The sequence below is a fragment of the Puma concolor genome, chromosome F2 (assembly GCF_028749965.1).
Source record: "Puma concolor isolate L17-30 chromosome F2, mPumCon1.1.hap2, whole genome shotgun sequence".
Taxonomy (NCBI): domain Eukaryota; kingdom Metazoa; phylum Chordata; class Mammalia; order Carnivora; family Felidae; genus Puma; species Puma concolor.
In genome coordinates, this window is record NC_141684.1 from 53,953,651 (window position 1) to 53,974,308 (window position 20,658).

The 20,658-nt window shown below is 37.0% G+C and overlaps 1 protein-coding gene and 1 long non-coding RNA gene across 2 annotated transcripts in view; one reads left to right on the plus strand and one right to left on the minus strand.

The window, feature by feature from the left end:
- The window catches only part of LOC147572019 (uncharacterized), a 270,675-nt gene that overhangs the window by 122,268 nt on the left and 127,749 nt on the right, over window positions 1–20,658 (minus strand). The gene's annotated exons all lie outside the window — the stretch shown is intronic.
- Window positions 3,019–15,265, plus strand: LOC112859412 (myelin P2 protein). The gene is made up of 5 exons (XM_025922624.2): window positions 3,019–3,342; window positions 9,231–9,330; window positions 11,531–11,703; window positions 12,035–12,136; window positions 13,165–15,265. The coding sequence occupies exons 1-5, from the start codon at window positions 3,337–3,339 to the stop codon at window positions 13,213–13,215; spliced, it is 432 nt and encodes a 143-aa protein (XP_025778409.2). The 5' UTR covers window positions 3,019–3,336; the 3' UTR covers window positions 13,216–15,265.

Here is a 20,658-nt window from a genome sequence, read left to right on the forward strand (position 1 = left end):
TGTCCATGTAATTTGTTGTCTACAGTGGAAAGGGACTGTATCAATAATTACCCTTGGACAACAGGCAAAAATGGGGGCTGCCCTAGGCAAACTGCGGGGTATGGCTGCCTTTGTAGGGATGAAATTGAAAGGTAATCTATAAAACGAATAAGCATGGGAACCAAATCAAGGAAAGTAATTAGGCCAAGGAGAGGATCTAGGATTGTCATATAAAACCCTGAAGACGCCTAAGCACACAGCTGTGCACCTGAAGTGATGGGCTTGGTGGTGGCCACACAGCTGCTGGATGTGGGCGATGACAGGCATTCCCACAGGACTTGGGCCTGTCCTACCTAAAGGACTCAAGTGTGTACAAACTGTGACCACGCTTGCTCCCCAGAGGTCAAAGGGACTCTCAACCCCCAATGTGTCCTTGCACAAAGAGGGACACGGGCCAATCCTTCTTTAATCAGAACACAGTCTGATTGCAAGGGGCGTGCAAATGATAGGCCACTTTAGCAACACCTCAGAGCACAACCATTAGGGTTTCCCACAACCGTTAGGAAGAAGATACTACTCTAAAAAGCACTAGGCACTTACTCATTTAGATCTGTGGATTTACGGAGGCATAATTAAGAAAACAATACTACAGGTCTCAATTTTCAAGACTCATTTCTCTCCTCTTTATGCCACAGCTCAAAGTACAAAGAACTTAAGTGAAACAAAAGCCTCGTGTTGTGTCTTTACTAGGTAGAATAAAACATACTACTCCTGAGGAAATCATTGACTCAACAAATTCTTACTCTGACAACACATGTTAGGCACAGAGCTCACAACTTTTGATGTTATAAATAGGCTGGCATCTTGAAACCCTACTGCTTTTACTTTTATTCTCAGTCAACGCACGTCAAAATTTCTGTAGAAAAAAGGTCACTGATGCTTATACTAAGAATCATTATTAGTCTTTCCTAAGGACTTTCACATGATCAGTCACTTGGTATATTTGACTTGCCTTCAAAAGTTATCCTATATCTGTAAGTAAATGATAACGTATCTGTCAAGTTGTACAGGATTTATCATTATCTATCTGTAAGTAAATAATAGTGTGTCATATTTGTTAACTTGTGTTGGAAATAATGGAGCTTTTCATTATAGTGAGTTGAGCAATGAAAAGCCATTATTTGTTCACTTTCCGAAAGGGTTTGAAATGAAGGAAGTAATAGTAGTTTTTATAAGCCACGAACGAAAATAACACTGACAAAATAATTTGTTTTGAACCTTCTTAGTGTTTTAATTTTCATAAATTTTTGCACAAAAATGCAATAAACATAAAAGTCCATGCTTTTCTTCACTGGCCTTAAAAATAACTAACTATGCCAAAGATAGTAATCTAGATGGAAAAATTAGGATGAAATATCAGGAAATAACCTAATCCTGAAGTTACAGGTTAAGATTTCTAAATTGAACGTTTAGGGAAAATATAGTTTGCCCATTTTTAAAAAAAAATTTTAACGTTTATTTATTTTTGACAGAGAGAGAGTGTGAGTGGGGGATGGGCAGAGAGAGAGGGAGGGAGACTCAGAATCCAAAGCAGGCCCAGGCTCTGAGATGCCAGCATAGAGCCCAATGGGGGCCTCGAACCCATGAACTAGGAGATCATGACCCCAGCCAAAGTCAGACGCTTACCCAGCTGAGCCACCCAGGCACCCCTGGTTTGCCTATTTTAAAATCTGATATCTAGATCCTGTGTAAGTTTTGGAGACGGACAAGGCTGGGAAGGAACCATCTAGACACCAGCCCCATGCTAGAATCAGACTTGTCTGTTACCCCAGAGATGCACTGCAGTGAAGTGAAATGAATGGGGTTGGAGAAGCAGTGAGAGCCAATTGAATCCTGCTTCTGTCGTGGACACCTATGTGAGCAAGCGTGAGCTGTTTAACCACTTTGATTTTCTCCTTTGCAAAATGGAGTCTATTTGCTTTACAGAGTTGTGTAGTTGGAAAATTAGGGTGAAATATCAGGAAACAACCTAATCCCAAACCTACAGGTTCTTAAGATTTCTAAATTGAACATTTAGGGAGAATACTGTGTGTGTATGCATGTATGTCTACCTGTGTGTGTGTGTGTGTGTGTGTGTGTGTGTGTGTAAATAATACTTTCTCTCAAGGCCTTTATACCATCTCAATTATTGAAAACATTTGTAAGACATAATTAAGGAAATAAAGTAGGAAAAAAGGTAGGCTATCTGTGTAATACATGATTAGAAAATCACTTTAACTGTTATGAGTTTATATTTATTCCTTATGAAATAAAGCTAGACATGCTAACGCTTCTCACTATCCTTTGCAAGTGAATTATTTTTCAGGGATTCCTTTCTCCCATCAGCTGTAAGGGAGCAGATGGGCTAAGTCCTAAAAAGTATTTCCTATGGCTCTTTATGCTAATGCCTGAAAAGTACAGCCTACTTTAATGCTGTGAACGTCACTTTCTCACTAAGAGGAAAAAATGCAAATTGAATAAAAAACTGTGGCCAGCTTAGTATATGCTGTAATGACTAACAAAAGAAGCTGAGATGCAGAAATTATCTTCTATTTCCTCCCCAGTGAATGAGTAACTTTAATTCTCAGGTGTTCTATTAGGAATAATGATTTGAAATCTTAGACTAGATTTTGCAAGAGGCCATGTACGTTACCGTCTAGAAAAAACAAAGCTTAATGCATTGTTTGGAGGAATCAGAAACTACTTCCCTCTCTTTATTGCCATTCAACAAAAGACAAGCTATTAACCACCTTTGAGCAGTGTAAATGTCACAGCAACTGTCACCATAGCAACCAAAAGATAGAATATCCACTGGTGACTAAGGAGCTTACAAGAAATGATTTGCATTAAGACAGCAACTATAATCTCAATATTGTTAAACGTAGAGAAAAACACTCATCTGAAACATGTAATAGGAAGATATCAAGCCTGAAGTGCCATTGTCACCTTCTGTCAAATAGCTGTCTCCGGTGGGGGCACCAGATGCCTTAGTGGCTGAGTTCTAAAGATAAATGAGATCATCAGTCTCAAGGCATCTGGTGTCTAAACCATTTCATAAGGGATCTTCCTACATAATAATGGTTGGCTCTTTAGTGATATCCTCACTACCTCCATCTGCAAATGATAAAAAATAATAATTGGGAAAAAGGAAAATAATAATTGGATATTCTAATATGTCTCTGACCGTTTGTTTAATGTCTGTCTTCCTAACTAGGATATAAGGCCCATATGGGCAGGAACTGTTGCTGTTTCACTCACCACGTACTCTCCAGTGCTACCTCAGTTCAATAAATTTGTGTCGAGTAATTGTCTACATGCATGCAGGTGAGAATATGTACAATGAGTCTTGGAATCAACTTATGTGCACTTTCCAAGTGGTGTGCTATGGTCTTGTCATCCTGGACACGGAAAAAAGTGCCACTAAAAGAGTGACCAGTGAGAGAATGAGTGCTGCCATTAAGTTTCACACTTAGACGTGCCCCACCGCCTTTGCTTTCTCCATGCTTCCAGTGTGTGTGAAAAAGGCAAGAAAAAAAAGGCAGGGGAGGGAGAGGAGAGAAGGAAGTTTAGCAGAACAATATTATTGATCATAAGCACCAATTTTAGATGCTTTCATGTTATTTATTATCTGATTTAATGCAAATAATAACCCCTATAAGTAGAAAATTTTGTATTTTCTTCATTCAGTCGGTCAACAAATATTTATTGACTGTCATGTACTTGGGATACTACACGAGTGAAATCACATGTTTTCCCCACTTGTATGGAATCAAGACTTCAGTGGGTGATATACATATTAATCAAATAACATCCAAAATTAATAAAAATTGCCATTGCAGTAACTGTTAAATGATGTTATACAAGAAGAAGTTAAGAAAGATGATTGAATTGAAATCTAAAGGATGTCAACCCAAGGGTAGGAAAATATGATTGAGCTGAGATTTAAGGATTAAACACATGGGAGTGGTTAAACATTCCAGGAAAAGAGTACATACGAACACCTGGTGGAAGCAAGTTGGAAATTAATACTTTCTTTCCTATTCTCTGGAAGATTTTGTGTAAGATTGGTGCTATTTTTTTCAGAAATATTTGTAAGAACTCATTGGTGAAGCTCACAGGCCCAGAGTATCTTTGTGAGAGCAATTTTAACCATAGTGATAATAATGGATTTGGGAGTATTCACATTTTTTACTTCTTGTATTATTTTTGGTAAATTGTGTTTTCTAAGGAGTTTATAAATCTCTTAAAATTTTTTTAACATTTATTTATTTTTGAGAAGAGAGAGACAGAGCATGAGCAGGGGAGGAGAGAGAAAGAGGGAGACACAGAATCTGAAACAGGCTCCAGGCTCTGAGGTGTCTGCACAGAGCCCGACGCGGGGCTTGAACTCACTGACCGCGAGATCATGACCTGAGCAGAAGTCGGACGCTTAACCGTCTGAGCCACTCAGGCGCCCCTGTAAGTCTCTTTTAAATCTTAAAGTTTATTGGCATGAAGTAGCTCCTATTATTTTCTTATGATCTTTTATTTTTTTTTATTTATATATGAAATTTATTGTCAAATTGGTTTCCATACAACACCCAGTGCTCATCCCAAAAGGTGCCCTCCTCAATACCCATCACCCACCCTCTCCTCCCTCCCACCCCCCATCAACCCTCAGTTTGCTCTCAGTTCTCAACAGTCTCTTATGCTTTGGCTCTCTCCCACTCTAACCTCTTTTTTTTTTTTTTTCCTTCCCCTCCCCCATGGGTTCCTGTTAAGTTTCTTATGATCTTTTAAATTACTGTGTTATATAACCATAATTTTTAATAACTATAGGATATACTGATATATCCTTTTTTATTCCTGCAATTAATAACTTTTACCCTCTCTCTTTTTAAGTCCATCTTGCTAAAAGTTTGCCAATTTTTATTAGTCTTAAACATTTTTGGTCTTAGGTGAAAAAATGCCCAACGTCACTCATCATCAGGGAAATACAGATCAAAACCACAATGAGACACCACCTCACCCCTGTGAGAATGGCTCACATTAACAACTCAGGCAACAACAGATATTGGCGAGGATGTGGAGAAAGAGGTTCTCTTTTGCATTGTTGGTGGGAATGCAAACTGGTGCAGCCACTCTGGAAAACCGTATGGAGATTCCTCAAAAAACTAAAAATAGAACTACCCTAGACCAAGCCATTGCACTACTAGGTATTTACCCAAGGGATACAGGTGTGCTGTTTCGAAGGGGCACATGCACCCCCATGTTTATAGCAGCACTATCAACAATAGCCAAAGTATGGAAAGAGTTAATATGTCCATTGATGGATGAATGGCTAAAGAAGATGTTGTGTACACACACACACACACACACACACACACACACACACACACACACACAATAGAGTATTACTCGGCAATTAAAAAGAATGAAATCTTGCCATTTGCAACTACTTGGATGGAACTAGAGGGTATTATGTTAAGCGAAGTTAACCAGGCAGAGAAAGACAAATATCATATGACTTCACTCATATGAGGAATTTAAGATACAAAACAGATGAACATAAAGGAAGGGAAGCAAAAATAATATCAAAACAGGGAGGGGGACAAAACATGAGAGACTCTTAAATGCAGAGAACAAACTGAGGGTTGCTGGAGGGGTTGTGGGGGGGGGGTGGGCTAAATGGGTAAGGGGCATAAGGGAGGACACTTGTTGGGGTAAGTGCTGGGTGTTGTACATAGGGGACGAATCACTGGAATCTACTCCTGATACCACTATAGTACTATATGCTAACTAACTTGCTTGTAAATTAAAAAATAAATTTAAAAAATTTAAAAAGAGAAAAACAAACAAATAAATAATTATCAAACAAATAAATGGAAAAGCGCTTCCAAAAAAATTTGGTCTTGATATTTTCTATAACATATTTGTTTTTATTTTTATCCGCTTTGTCAATCATCTATCTCTATTGACTCTTGTTTCTTTTGCTTTTTGAGCATATTTTCCTGTCTCTCTGTTCTATTTATTTTTGATTGACAACGTATGTGAAAAAATTGTAGAAATAATTTAGACTTACGGTGACATTATCTTCCTTTGCTTCTGGCTGGTAGCGAGGTTCACTGGCTGTCCAGATCATACTAAACTAATTTTGAGAATGGAATTGATGCTAGCACAGGCCTGTTTAATTCACCTTCTCCCCTATGCTGCAACCTTTCAATGTCCCAAACCAAAGCATGATGACGAACCAGGACTCTCCCTCATTGTTCCCCTAACTCTGTAACACAGTTATAAACATTCTTCAGACTTGTGCCTCTCACTTGCCTTTTGCAGAATTCAGAGATCGTAGAAAGGCAGGGATCTGCCCCAAATATTGGGACTGTTCCTCTGGGCTTTCCTTTTTCACCCAAATCCTAGACCCTTAATTTTTCTCTGCCTTTGTGTAGTTTTGATGCCTTGAAGAATTTTTTAAAAAATCATCCATCTTTTCTAAGATGTCATAGTTGTAAAGTTAGTTTAATTTCCTCACCTATTATGAGGATGTGAAAATTCTAAGGTCCTTTTTTGTTTTCTCAGTTATTAAAAACATGAACATTTAAAAAATGACCATTATTTATAGTGACCCATTGTTTGACATATTTTTCTTGCCCCCAGTTATGATCCCAGTATTGCTATTTTGCAAATAACTTCAGACTATATACTAATTTTAATATAGAAAGTAAGTTCCACAAGGGCATGGAATTTTATTCAATGATGTTTAACCTTGAACAGTGCCTAACACTTAGTAGGCTTTCAATATTTTTTGCAATTAAATGAATGAAAGGAATGGAGTCAGATTTTTGGCACTCAAATGAGTGATCATGAATTCTTTGTTCATTTACCATAGGATGATTGGTTATCACTTTCCCAAATATATAATGGGATACAGCTTGAAGACAATATGTGAGAGATATTTACCTAACATATTATCTAGAGCAAACTTTCTTTATCTATTTTGTTTGGATCTCTGGACATTCTCTTCAGTGTATGATTCAAGTAGCTCCCCTTTTCTTGAGAATTTACATAGGCAATAAATCTATGAAAGGTGAATCCATGCTGTAAACAGACTACATTTAGTTCAAGTATAAATATATGTATCTAGTTATAATGTGGCCCTGGTGTTTATTATCCACTCTGTCACTAGGATATTGATAGCTTTCTTAGGTAAGAGTGACTCAATATCTTAATCCTGGTTTAGTTTGGATCTTCTCTCATTGCTTTGATCTGTGCCTTTGGTTCACATATGAGTCTCAGAATTTTATTTTGGTATGAATATATCTGGTTAATTCTAGCAGTCAGTATATTGCTGATAAGCTAAAATAGAAAATTCTTTTCTTTGTTTAAAATTGCTTCAAAGTTATAAGCCTCGCTAATATATAGCTCAATGTTTATATTTTCAATCCACAGCTATTCCTATAAGCAACACAGGAACTGCCTAAAATTCATATAGCTCTCCTTTGTTTGGTTAAGAAAATAACACATTTGCTAATCAAAAGCCCTTTTTTTCATAGCTATTTCTTCTATTCCAGTACAATATCCTTCCTCCAGTTATATTCTCTTGGGTCTAGGATTGGGTTAGCTGATTAGCTCAGGAATTTTTCTAGTCACTATTTCATTTCCACTTTGAGTTATCCACGCATGAGTAATGTAAGGTGAGGCTTGGAATCACTGTATAAGATTCCATATTTTTGACCCAACCTGGACTCTAACCACATAAGTGCAATGGTTATGGCACAGCTATAACATTTGTAACCTAAACCCTAGAGGCCAGCAATTCTACCTGTTATGAGCAAACTGATCATGGGATATTTCCCCATGATGAATTTCCCACTGTTGTGAATAGTGCCAACCTGTGTACAAATATATAAAACCTAGTAATATCCGTTGTCTTACAATCAGGATTAATGCCAATCTAGAAAACCACTAGGAAAAGGCATGACGGCAAAAAGTATTCCCAAGAGCAACATTTATATTTGAAGTGGTTTTATATCTGCTCCCCCTGGTCAAGACTGAGGCTCTGATGTACCATAGTAGCCTGGATGCCTCATCTCTTGACTTTGTCCTCTACTGATTTGGGGGGTGAGAATGAATGTCTCTATCTAGTCATGGGGATGTCAGTATGATCTGACCTTTGGCCAAGGCCTCGGTGCATATGTGGTATAAAGGGAGCAGTGTCAGATAACGGTCCAGAGTCCAGGCTGGGGAACAATGCAAGTTCAAACCTCCAAGTTACCTAACCTCCCCAAGCTTCAGTTTTCTCATTGGTAAAATAGATGTAATAACAGTACCCAATTCTGGGAGGTGTTGAGGGAATTCAGGGAAATAATCCCTGACAAGCAGTTAGCACAGTGGCCCGTAACAAACTCTCAATATACATTAGTATTATTTATATAGAAAATCCTTCTCTTTATAAAACTGTAGATTTATTTTAAAGGCTTTACATTCAAAGTTGTTATATTAACTAAGAACCTGCTTAATTTAGACTGAAAGGTTTTTTTAGATGAAAATCTTTGCTGCGGTCTAAGAGCGTGTTCTGGTGCTACTTCTTGTCCATCCATGAATACAATTTCTGTGCTCTGTTGTAATAGACTGACCGTATTGTCTGCCCACTCAGCCCGCCTGGGATATGTGAACTATGCCAAGCCTCCCTTACCTATGAATACTTCCTCACACTGGTCCCCTGCATTTCTCTCCCACTACATATTTGAGGCGGATATCACAATACTCATGGACATTTTCCTCCCTTTCTTCTCTTTCAATAAGAATTCTTAATTTTGCAGACTCAGGATTGAGAGTGACCAAGATGCCTAAACACACACACACACACACACACACACACACACACACACACACACACTCATTCATGCTCATATAATTCAATTTGGTATAAGATTCAATTCATGGAGTCTTTTCCAAAGCATTAAGGACTAAGCACTTCTTAAAAATGTAAGATTGACCAAAAAAAATTTTTGAAGGTTCAAATAGTACTCTCATTGATCTTTATAAAATTTTTTGGAGACTAAAGGAAACATTATGTGGGGCTTTCTTTTGTCCTAATGGACGATTCATTGCCGAGTCCTGACACTGCTTTTCCCCATTGGGTCTCTGTGAGAGTCACATGCTTTGGACATCTTTGAAAAGAATCTTCTGAGGCTTCAGCATCTTATTTGAATCTCCTGAATCTCATCTAGAACTGTGTTGAATTCTCATCCATCGCAATGAGCAACAGATTCCTGGGCACCTGGAAACTCGTCTCCAGTGAGAACTTTGATGATTACATGAAAGCTCTGGGTAAGAAATGTTTTTGTTTTTCTGGTTGAGAAGATCATTTTTGAGAAAGCTTCATGACTATTTCCTTTTAATTCCTTTTCCAGGACTCTGGGAAAGTACAATCCTTTTCTGGAATTAGTCTTCTATTGTGGAATTCAAATAATTTATTTGCATTTTGCTTGTGGATATTTTAATAGATTTTAACCTAAATAAGAGCTGCTTAAATACATGGAACTTCCACTGATTTCAAGAGTAGTTTCATATCAGTAGGGCTTTGCTTTCAGACCTAGAGGCAAGAAATCTTAGAGGCTTAGTCAACCCATCCTTTGGCTTTTCTGAAGGTTAGTTTTATAACAACTGAAGTGCTCATAAAATAGGCAGTTGAATATACTAAAGTGAATAGAAAACCTCAACCTAAAATTTTAGTGTTTAGGTAAACCAGAAATTTACACTAATTTCAGACTTTCCTGGATTGGAGCAGTGGATGAAGATGGAAAATCCAGTCATTTGTTGTATCAGCTTTATTTTATACTAATTCTAGGGAATGTTTGGGGCACCTGCATGGCTCAGTCAGTTAAGCTTCCGACTTTGGCGTAGGTCATGATCTTGCAGTTTGTGAGTTTGAGCCCCACATTGGGCTCTCTGCTATCAGCCCAGAGCCCACTTTGGATTCTCTTCTCTCTCTCTCTCTCTCTCTCTCTCTCTCTGTCTCTGCCCCTCCCCTACTCTCTTTCTCCCTCCCTCCCTCTCTCTCTCTCTCAGAAATAAATAATAAACTTAAAAAAAAAAAGAGAATGTTCCATATGAGCACAATAAGTTTGAAGAGTCTTTGGAAATTTCCAGAGCTGTGTAAATATAATATAAACTGATGTCAAATGACCCAGGTTGCCATGTTTGTCAAAGTGTCTGTAGCTTTACTTAACTGTTCAGAAAGCTTATGAGAAAGATTCTATTTTTAGGTAAAATGAGCAAAATCATGTTATGTTGCCTAGAAAACTATGAGAACCCATCGGGATAGATCCATACTACGAGGTTGGTTAGAGTTATGGACGTGACCTAATATCTGAGGAAGAAGCAAAATACAAGAGTCTCAATGAAGGACTCCCTAAGTGTGTCATTTTCAAATTTAGAATGCATAAGATCACCTAGGGGTTTGGTAAAGTATATATTCTCAGACTCTACTGCAGAGATCATACATATATATATATATATATATATATATATATATATATATATATAGACATAGACATCTATTATGAAACATAACAATTCATATATACACATATAGGCAAAACTAGTTTTTCCTTCATGTATTCTCTCATTTGACATTTCTTTCCATGTATTTCTATAGCCTTAGTAGTAATAGTAATAAAACAGGAATCTAGTTTTGTTTTTGTTTTCAGATACAGAAAATTAAAAAAAAAAATCAGTTACCTATGATCATTTGCAATGGTACAGATCTTGAAGAAAAATGGAAAGTTTTTTCTTACCAGCTAAACTTAAGGGCCAGAAAAAAAATTTTCAGAAATGAGATTCTATTAAGGATGTGGGGGCTTTTCTATATCCACAATATTACTGAGGGGAAAAATCATAGAACAGTGTATATCCGTCACAGTCTCACTTAAAATATACCTATACTATTTATAAGTAAAACCAAAGTGTCCAGAATGATCCACAGAAAATATTAGTGATTTTCAAAGTCTGTGGGATTGGATGCGGTAAAAGTGGATAAATTGCACTATTTAGGCTGAACGCTTTTACTTAAAATCTGGAGACGTTACTTTTGTAATAATAAAACCTCAGCTATTTAAGTCTATGGACATGTATTTCCACGAGGTGGTTAAACGTGGGAGGAGGTCCTTGGTAGTGAGTGACAGTACCTGCCATCTCCACACCTGAAACACAACTGAGCGTAAAAGGTGGCCATTCAGGGGTCCCTGGGTTACTCTGTCAGTTAAGCATCCAACTCTTGAGTTGGGCTCAGTCACGATCTCACAGTTTATGAGTTAGAGCCCACACTGGGCTTTGCATTGACAGTGAGGAGTCTGCTTGTGATTCTCTCTTTCACTCTCTCTCTACCCCTCCCCACTCATGCGCGTGCTCTCTCTCTCTCTCCCTCAAAATAAAAAAATAAACTTAAAAATAAAAGAAGGCGGCCATTCGTAGTCTCTCTAGGTATATCTCTTGGTCAACATAATTCTAACACTATCTTGATTTTCAGGTGTGGGGTTAGCCACCAGAAAACTGGGAAACTTGGCCAAACCCCGAGTGATCATCAGCAAGAAAGGGGATATTATAACTATAAGAACTGAAAGTACGTTTAAAAATACAGAGATCTCCTTCAAGTTAGGCCAAGAGTTTGAAGAAACCACAGCTGACAACAGGAAAACAAAGGTAAATTTTAATGTTTCTCTTCAAAGTTGGATCAGTCTGTGGCTCAAGAGGATTATTCCTATTAGTGTTCAAAAGGGTAGACCTACTTCATTCCACTGAAAATGAATGTGACTTGGGGGCACTGGCTAGCTCAGTCACAAGGCTCTTGATTGTGAGTTTGAGCCCCACGTTGGGAGTGGAGCCTACTTAAAAAAAAATAAAATAAGGTAAAAATAGAAAAATGAACGTACCTCGTGAGACATCTATTATGAAAACAATTCAATACTGAATGAACGGCTTCTTTAATCAACCAAAGTCCAAGCAACTTGATTATGGGAACTTGTCTTTGCAGAGCACTGTAACCTTGTCAAGAGGCTCATTGAATCAAGTGCAGAAATGGGATGACAAAGAGACAACAATAAAAAGAAAGTTGGTGGATGGGAAAATGGTAGTGGTAAGAATATTTTCACTTCTAAATACAAAAATAATGCTATTTAAATAGAGAAACTGGTTATATATTTTTTTCGAAATATTCTTTTTTTTCCCCTTTGCAATACAAATAGATAAAAATGGCTAAGAATAAAGTCAGAGTTAATGATTAGGTGATGTTTTAACCATGAAGACTCAGCGATAAGTACTTCAAGTATAGGTCCAAGGTTTTAGAAATAACAAAGCCCATTCATTATTTTAGAAATAACACCTAAAATAATAGTAAAGTCAAAAAAGTATGTATAAATATCACCAGTTTGGATTCACAAAGAGAAAAACAAATCTAAGTTTTAAAAGCAAAGTATTCCTGAACAGCTCAATTATAAAATATTTGTAGCTAAGTGTGTTGCTTTCAAGAATCCAAAGAACTTGAACTAAACCAGGGCAATAATTTAAGCTCAGCTCATAGGAAACCCTTTAGTTAGCAGATAAGAATGATGACCAGGGTTGCATGGGATGGCCTTTAATGATTTAAGTTTTTGCTTCTGTGCTTACTAATACATACAGTGAATATAAATTCATGTAATTTTAAATGTTTTTTTTTTTCCCTATAGTTTAGAGATTCTTATCCCTACCTACAACATAGATTTAGATGGGAAGTGAATACCAATATATGGCCCCAACACAGATCAATTAAATGCAAATCTCTGGGAGGGGAAGAAGGAGCCATCAGTATTTTTAAATGTTCCTCAAATGATGCAGATATGCATACAGTTTTGAAATCCACTTTTAGTAGAGTCAAATGCATGCAAATTATGCATAAAAACCTGCCACTTTAAGAAAATTCTTCTATAGTAACATAGATTGACTTCAAAACTGTTTCTCCTATTTCAATTATTATAATTCTGAATTGCTGGAGACTGACACATTGATATTCTATTTCTTTCTAAGTTTAATGTTCTGAGCTTGTTTTTACTTTCTGTTGCTATTTGCAAATTTGCCGTTTTCTAGTTTGAGTTTTAGATACTCAATGAATCTCTCTCTTTTCTTAAGGAATGTAAAATGAAGGGCGTGGTCTGCACCAGAATTTATGAGAAGGTCTGAGAAAATCATTTCCTCATTGAAGTGGCATTTGATCATTTGATGTTGGAAATCAACGGTTTTTGTTGGCAAGGCCCGACTACACTGCAATTTGTTTGTTTTTGCTTTTGTCTTAATAGATCAGAGAGGTAAAGGTCTAAACTGAGGATTAATCTAAAATTCAGTGTTGTTGAAACATTTTCGATTTGCATGCATTTCCTTACTGTATTAAAGTATGTATACTGGCCACACCTAAATACTTGATAACGTCATTTAGTGATCTGTGAAATTCTAACTTATGTTGTACTTTGTGCATCGAAGTGCAAGTAAAGCAAGTAACTGGATAGTAAAAGGAAGTAAATGTATTGATCGGGGTAGCAGGAGCATAATGGGAAGAGGATCAGAAGCGAGACAAACTACAAGGAAAGGATTTAAGTCAGAGTTCTATCCCAGCGAAAAGGGCAGCCTCTACTCAAGCCAATTGTTTGAAAATTGAGGGGTAATTTATGGACAATGAAATGCACAGATATTAAGGGTAGAATTCAAGCCATTGTAACAAACTCACGCACCCATATAACTCACATCCCGATCAAGATAGTGGTGCCTTTCCTTAATCCCAGAAGGTTTGCTCATGCCTCTTCCCAATCACTGTCCCGCCCTGTCCCATTTCCACCAAAAGCAAGTAGCGATTTGGTTTCTATCATTTGGTTTTGACATTATACTTTTCTTTCATGTTTGGGTTTTTATACAAAGAATATTATTTTTAATCCAAAAAAGTATACATTTTTTAAATGAAAAGGTAACCAGGAAAATTCTTAAAATCTTTTTTTCTTATTTTTTTTCTAATGTTTATTTATTTTTGAGAGAGAGAGAGTGTGGGCAGGGGAAGGGCAGAGAGACAGAATCCGAAGCAGGCTCCAGGCTCTGAGCTGTCAGCACAGAGCCCAACACAAGGAGACTTGAACCCTCGAACGGAGAGATCATGACCTGAGCCAATGTCTGATGCTTAACTGACTGTGCCACCCAGGTGCTCCTTAAAAATCTTAAAAAGAGGATAACAACTGCTTCCATTCTACGCAGTATGAGCTATCACTTTGTGCATGTGGACATAATAGTACTCATCTGTAACCACAGTGCTCATACTTTTTTTGCATTCTGCTTTTTGTAACTTTCACAAGGATTCTTCCACATTTCAACTAATGATATGCCATAATTTATTATGGTTCTATAATACAACTGTTCTATTTTTATGTTATGCCCAGTTTGGAGTTATTACAGATTATTTTGCAAAAATTGCCTTCATGTATATATCTGACTGTGCCGACTACTTTTTCTAGGAGAGGGATCACTAAATCAAAGACTAATAGAAAACCTGATGGGTTCTTAGTAAATATTTCTGCATTGCTTTCCTGAGCATTGTCACTGATTAGCGACAATGTAACCAGCAGTACACACATATAGGACAATGTATGAACACACATCCTAGGCTAATAATAACAGCTACCAAATGTTATATGTGTACTGTGTGCCAAGTTCATTTACTCTCTATCAGATGATTTACATGTCATGTTGCCGTATTTAATATAACTTCACACAACAACCCTAGCAGGTAGATCTTATTATTATTCCCACTTTATGAAAGAGGAAACAAGTGTAGAGTAACTTGTGCAAAATCACAAAGTGATAGAGACAGGATTTGCCTCTGTCTGACGAGAGGCCAGTTGCTAAACCTTTATTTTGCCTCCTTGGCAACACCTCTCTATTAGAAACATGTCTGTTTCTTGTAGTATCTCTAAAGGTGTGCCATTAGAGATTATTTTTGCCTGTTCTTGGAGTTCATATAAATGGAATCACACATTATGTGTTCTTTCTGTTTGCCTTTGAAAACTCAGCATAATGCTTTTGAAATCCATCCATATTGTTGCATGCATTAGTAGTTTGCTCTTTTTATTGCTAAGTAGTATTCTATTGCATGAACATATCAGTTTGCTTATCCATTCTTCTCTTAAGATAACTGGCCTATATCCAGTTTTTGGCCATGATGAATAAAGCTACTATAAACATTCTGGTACAAGGCTGTTGGTGGACCTCTGAGTTCCTTCCTTGTATAAATAGCTGGGCATAGAATTACTGGGTCCATTTGATTTTTCACAGGCAGGAAGTGTGACTGCTGTGCCCAAGTAATAATGAAACTATTTCAGATGTATTGTATGACTGAGCAAATGAGAAGTGTGTTGATGTTGTTAGGGGCCAGGATTTCACTGTGGAAGAGGAACATAACGAATGAGGGGGGCAGGCAAGAGAGAATCATGTGAGAATGGATTGGAACAGATGTAAATTTATGGTTTCTAAGGCATGCGTATATTTGTCCATATGTGTATTAATTGTACATGCATACCTGCATGCATTTATGTGTGCGTATATACACATATTTATGTGTATGTGTATATACACCCATATATTTCCTAGCTCAATCTGCCCAAAGAGCTTAGAAGCAATGACACCTCAGTAGGAATGAGCCCACTTAGTGCCCAGACCTTGGTGACCAATATCATTTCCTACTAAAAGGAATGAGGATTCCTTGGAGAAACAACTAATTCTAATGGGATGTCAGGGTAGGTACAAGATGAGCCTGAAATATTTTGTTATACCAGAAAGTAAGGAAGTGTTTAAAAAAAATAATAGAGGCAAGCCACCAAAACATGGAAGCCAGCTTGGAGGTGCTCCCCTTGGTAAAAACTGGGACAATTTGAAAAATAATTGAGAAAAATAATAACTTATAAATCATTGAAGGAAAAATAAGGATCTATGAATCCATAATGATAACAGGGAGAAAGAGAAGAGTGTCCCTTACATCAGAATGCCATTGGCTGACTGGTAAATATGGAAGGAGTGTTAGAAATGGAAGTCATCATTATTCAACCATCACTGTAAATATTGGCTCAGGCAAGAATTGCCAATGAATGCTAAATCCAGAGGGAGATTTTGATTAGGAGGATATTCATTTGGTAAGAAACTATCTTAAGAAAGTATCTCTTCACAGATTGATGATGAGTTATGAGGGGAAAAAAGTTTAACTTTGCAGTGGAAAAATTGGATAACCCCTTGACTGGGTAATCACCCCTAACATTACCAATGAGGGGCAGAAGAACATGTGCCTTCAAAATTGATACCCTGAGAAGGAACATCATTTATGTAGTATTTCAGCCTGGAATCCTTATCTGGATCTAATCACTGGGAAAGATCAGACAAATTCCAAATGAGGAACATTCTCAAAAAAAGAGGAGGGTGGTGTCGGTTGAATTCTTCAAAAACATCATTGTCATAGAAGACAAAGAAAGGCTCTGTGGAATGTTCTAGATTAAGTTACATTCAGAATATGTTATGACTGAATACAGTAAGTGATTCTAGACTAGATCCTGTACTAGAGGTAAAACAAATGCTCCAAAGGACAATATTAGGTTAGTTGGTCAATTGAAATACAAATGGTAAATTAGGTTTGAAGTGTGCTGTGTTTATGTAAGAAAATATCCTTATTCTTGGGAAATACACACGAAGTATTTGGGGGGTAATAGGCCATTATATATGCAATGTACTTTTTAAAAAAAACTCAGAGGAAAAGTATGTGTGTTTGTGTGTGTGCACACATTTAGTACATACACCCATGAAGAGAGCAATTGATAAAGCACACAGGGTAAAACTTAACCTGACTAAAAGCTACACGTGTTTTCTTTGCAATAGTTTGATTCTTGCAACTTCCCTGCAAGTTTAAAGTTATTTCCAAACAAAATCCTTTAAAAAAAAAAAACCAAACAAACCTGCCCTTGGCAAGTCTTCTTCTGTCTCTGGGCATTCGGTCAACACATGTCTGAGAAACATCACAACTGAGGTGTGTTTATTTATTTATTTATTTTGGCTCCAGCTAGAGAAACCCATAAAAAAAGGAGAGTTTTTAAACTGGTGCTATTTTTAGAGGTTGTAGTAATGTGACTTGCAATAAAATGTATTCCTCAATAAATATAATTGCTCTATTGTCCAAAAAGCACGAGCAGTTTCTGTTTTCATAACAGTAACGGTGGAGTTGTGCTGATAACGAGGAAGACAAAATAATCGTCTCAGCAGGTGATACGTGTTGCTAGATTTGGAAAAGATTTTCAAACAACCAGAAGTGGGGGGAGGGAGCGAGAGCTCCGCAGTACTCAAACATGGTCTCAGAATATAATTTTGATTCTCAATTCTTTTTGATAGAACAAAAAGCTCTTGCCAATATAACATAGTGGCTAAGAGCAATCAGACTGCCTCGTTCAAGTTCCAATTTGCTGCTTACTAGCTATGTGTCGTTGGGCAAGTTACTTAACCCCCGTGTCCCTCAGTTCCTTCATTGTAAAACTGGGGATAATAATAGAACATATCTCAAAGAGTTGTGAGGAATAAATAAGTATATGTAATGTGCTTGGCACAGGAAAAGCATTAGAGAACTGTCTTTAGTTATTGTTGTTTACTTAGTAACAAACATGATGTTAAAATAGGTCATTTTATTATACCTCAAAATGAAGAGAATTCACAAGATCTCAAGATCTCAGAGCTGTTGATATTGATTTGCACACCAACTGGCTAAATTTACTAAGAATATTATTTACACCAACATAAAAACAATCAAGAGACCCACTTACTAGCACACTACTGCCTAGAAGTAGCATGGTACTTAGATTTTATCAATGACAGTGTTAGTTTTATATTGACTGTAATATTTCTAAGTTTTGACTAAAGATTGACTTTGTAATTTCTTAAAAAGTTGCTCTGGCTTACCTTTAAATAATATTCCTTCTAAACTAAGTGGAACCTCTCTAAATACGGCTGCACATTAGAATCATCGGGAAGTTTTTAAACATCCCATTGCCAAGATTGTAACACATACCCACTTAGTCATAATCTATGGGTAACGGGTGAGACCCAGGCATTAGTAGTTTTCCTAAAACACCTCTGGTGATTTCAACGTGTGGCCAGTTTGAGAACCGTTGTGCCAAAGTCTTCCAAAGGTGGAAATTTGATGTAGGCTATTATCATGTTGCTATCAATTAAAATGGAGTGAAAGGTAATCAAAGTCAGGAGTACCAAATGTCCCCAACGTGACACTAAGTAACAAGAGGTAGTGAAAATACTATGGTAAAATCAACTCAGATATAATCAAGTCTTTTGTTTGGGAAGCAACTGTCTACTTCTTTGTTATTTCCACAGAAGTTAACACAATTGGCCATTATCCATGACATATGGAAAAGTGAAGATTTCAAAATAGCAAAATGTGGAGCAACAGGGAAACAAAGCAATACAATCATGCCAACCCTCGCAAAATAGAAACTATTTTTCAGCATAATTTAGAAAATGAGTTCAAATTACTCAAAAAAATATAGTATGGGACTAATTTTCAAAATAGCATCTTGCACATTTTGCTGTCTATTGGGGAAATCAGTGATGGCATGCAAAATTTTCAGATCTCTGGCTTGGAATTCGGGCACTATCTAAAATCCTCTCTTTAGTAACCAACTGCTATGCAACAGTTCAAATTGGTCTGCTGGTGCAAGGCGAATATCTCAGCAACACCAAAGGATTGATGCCTCTATAGTTGAAGAGTTTTGAAAACTAGATCTGGGACAAGTCTTAGTTTCACATCCATTGAGACCAAATAATATTCCCTTGTTGGATTTTAAGATGGACATGAATTTTTGCACAATCTTGCATTTGGCATTATAGTGCACTTATTCTTCATTTATAATTGCATTCTTTCAAATTATTAATGCATGCAAATTGCACTAAATAAGATAAATAATGTAGAGTAAATTGATGATAGAGTTCAGATTTAGGATTTCCAAAATGAATCACTGCTGGCCTTTGATTTCCTTGATGTAATTTGGCATTTGGAGAATACTGACTTCATTTAAAGCCAGCCAAATCTAAAAATTTAGATTTTTATTAACACCTATCTGATATCATACCACGCTTCATTCATCTCAATCCCATCTCTCTCAGCTAGACTGCAATCAAACACAAACAGGGACCAAACTTGAAAATTCCCTGAGCAAACAAAACCAATTTGGTCATCCAAACAAAGCTTAATTTAGTTTATTTTGCAAGACAAGCGAGGCTAACTTGACTTGGGTTGCTTATGCTTGTGCCTATGAAGATTATAAGCGAAACTTAAATTGTTCCCCAAAATTGATATGAAGTAACCACTAACCAAGTGCCTTTCATTTAAGAAAATTCTAATACTGTAACCAGTCACTGTGAAGAATAAACAATTACCGCCTCCATATTCTGTGAACTGCTTTATAACAATATGCCTCTGAGCATCATTCCATGTTTTTGTTCGAGTGCTCCCGATTTGCAAATTTCTTGCTGTATACACAATAAACTTTTACTAATTACTACATCAGTGATCCATTGGCTTTACTTTTTTCTGAACTTTTGACAGTTTAATGTTGAAGGTGACACACCATGTCCTAAACTTTGTGTTTATTAAAAGCTTTGTGTTCATTAAAAGCTTCCTGAGAAGTGCTAGGTCCCAGCAATTGTTAAATTCCTGACCAATATGGGAAGATGCAGGGCATCTATTGCATATTTCATGTGTTAAGAGGGGATGGGAGCATAATAGCAAGAATCCCTCGAGGGTAGTGGGAACATATGGATTTGAACCCTGGCTTTGCCACTTGCAATTTCCTAATTTGTACAATGGGGGCAGTAATGGCTGCTTCACACAGCTGATGTGGGAGGAAAAATATGCATATGAAAGCACTTTGTAAAGTATAATGCATTATTCATATGTAAAATATTATTCTGTCTATTGTTACATGACACATGTAAATCCTTCTATTCAGCATTTACATTTTTTTGTTTTGGTGTGTGTGTGTGTGTGTGTGTGTGTGTGTGTGTGTGTGTGTGAAGTACTCCAAATAATTACTGAATATAGAACCTTTCCTATTTAGTAGGCTCCTAAATGATTAGATATTTAAAAAATTTGAATGAAGTCAAATATACTATAATCCTGATTCATGCCACTAATAAAAGGAAACAGATCAGATATGATGCTGTTAAATAGAATGTCATTCAGCATCTGAAGTCATGGGCTTGAATCCTGGTTCTGTTGACCTGCATGGGGTGACCTTCAGTAGCTCATTTACATTGCAAACCTCCAGTTTCTCCGTCTTTAAAATGAAGGGCTGATTTGGATGATCTTTAAGATTCCACTTCTTTTTTTTTTTTTTTAACTTTATTTACTTTGAGAGAGAGAGAGAGCGTGAGTGGGGAGTAGGCAGAGAGAGTGGAAAAGAGGAAGAATCCCAAGCAGGCTCAGCACAGAGCCTAACACATGGCTTGAGCCCACAAACCATGAGATCATGACCTGAGCTGAAACCAAGAGCCTGAAGCTTAACCAATTGAGCCCCTCAGGTATCCTAAGATTCCACTTATTTC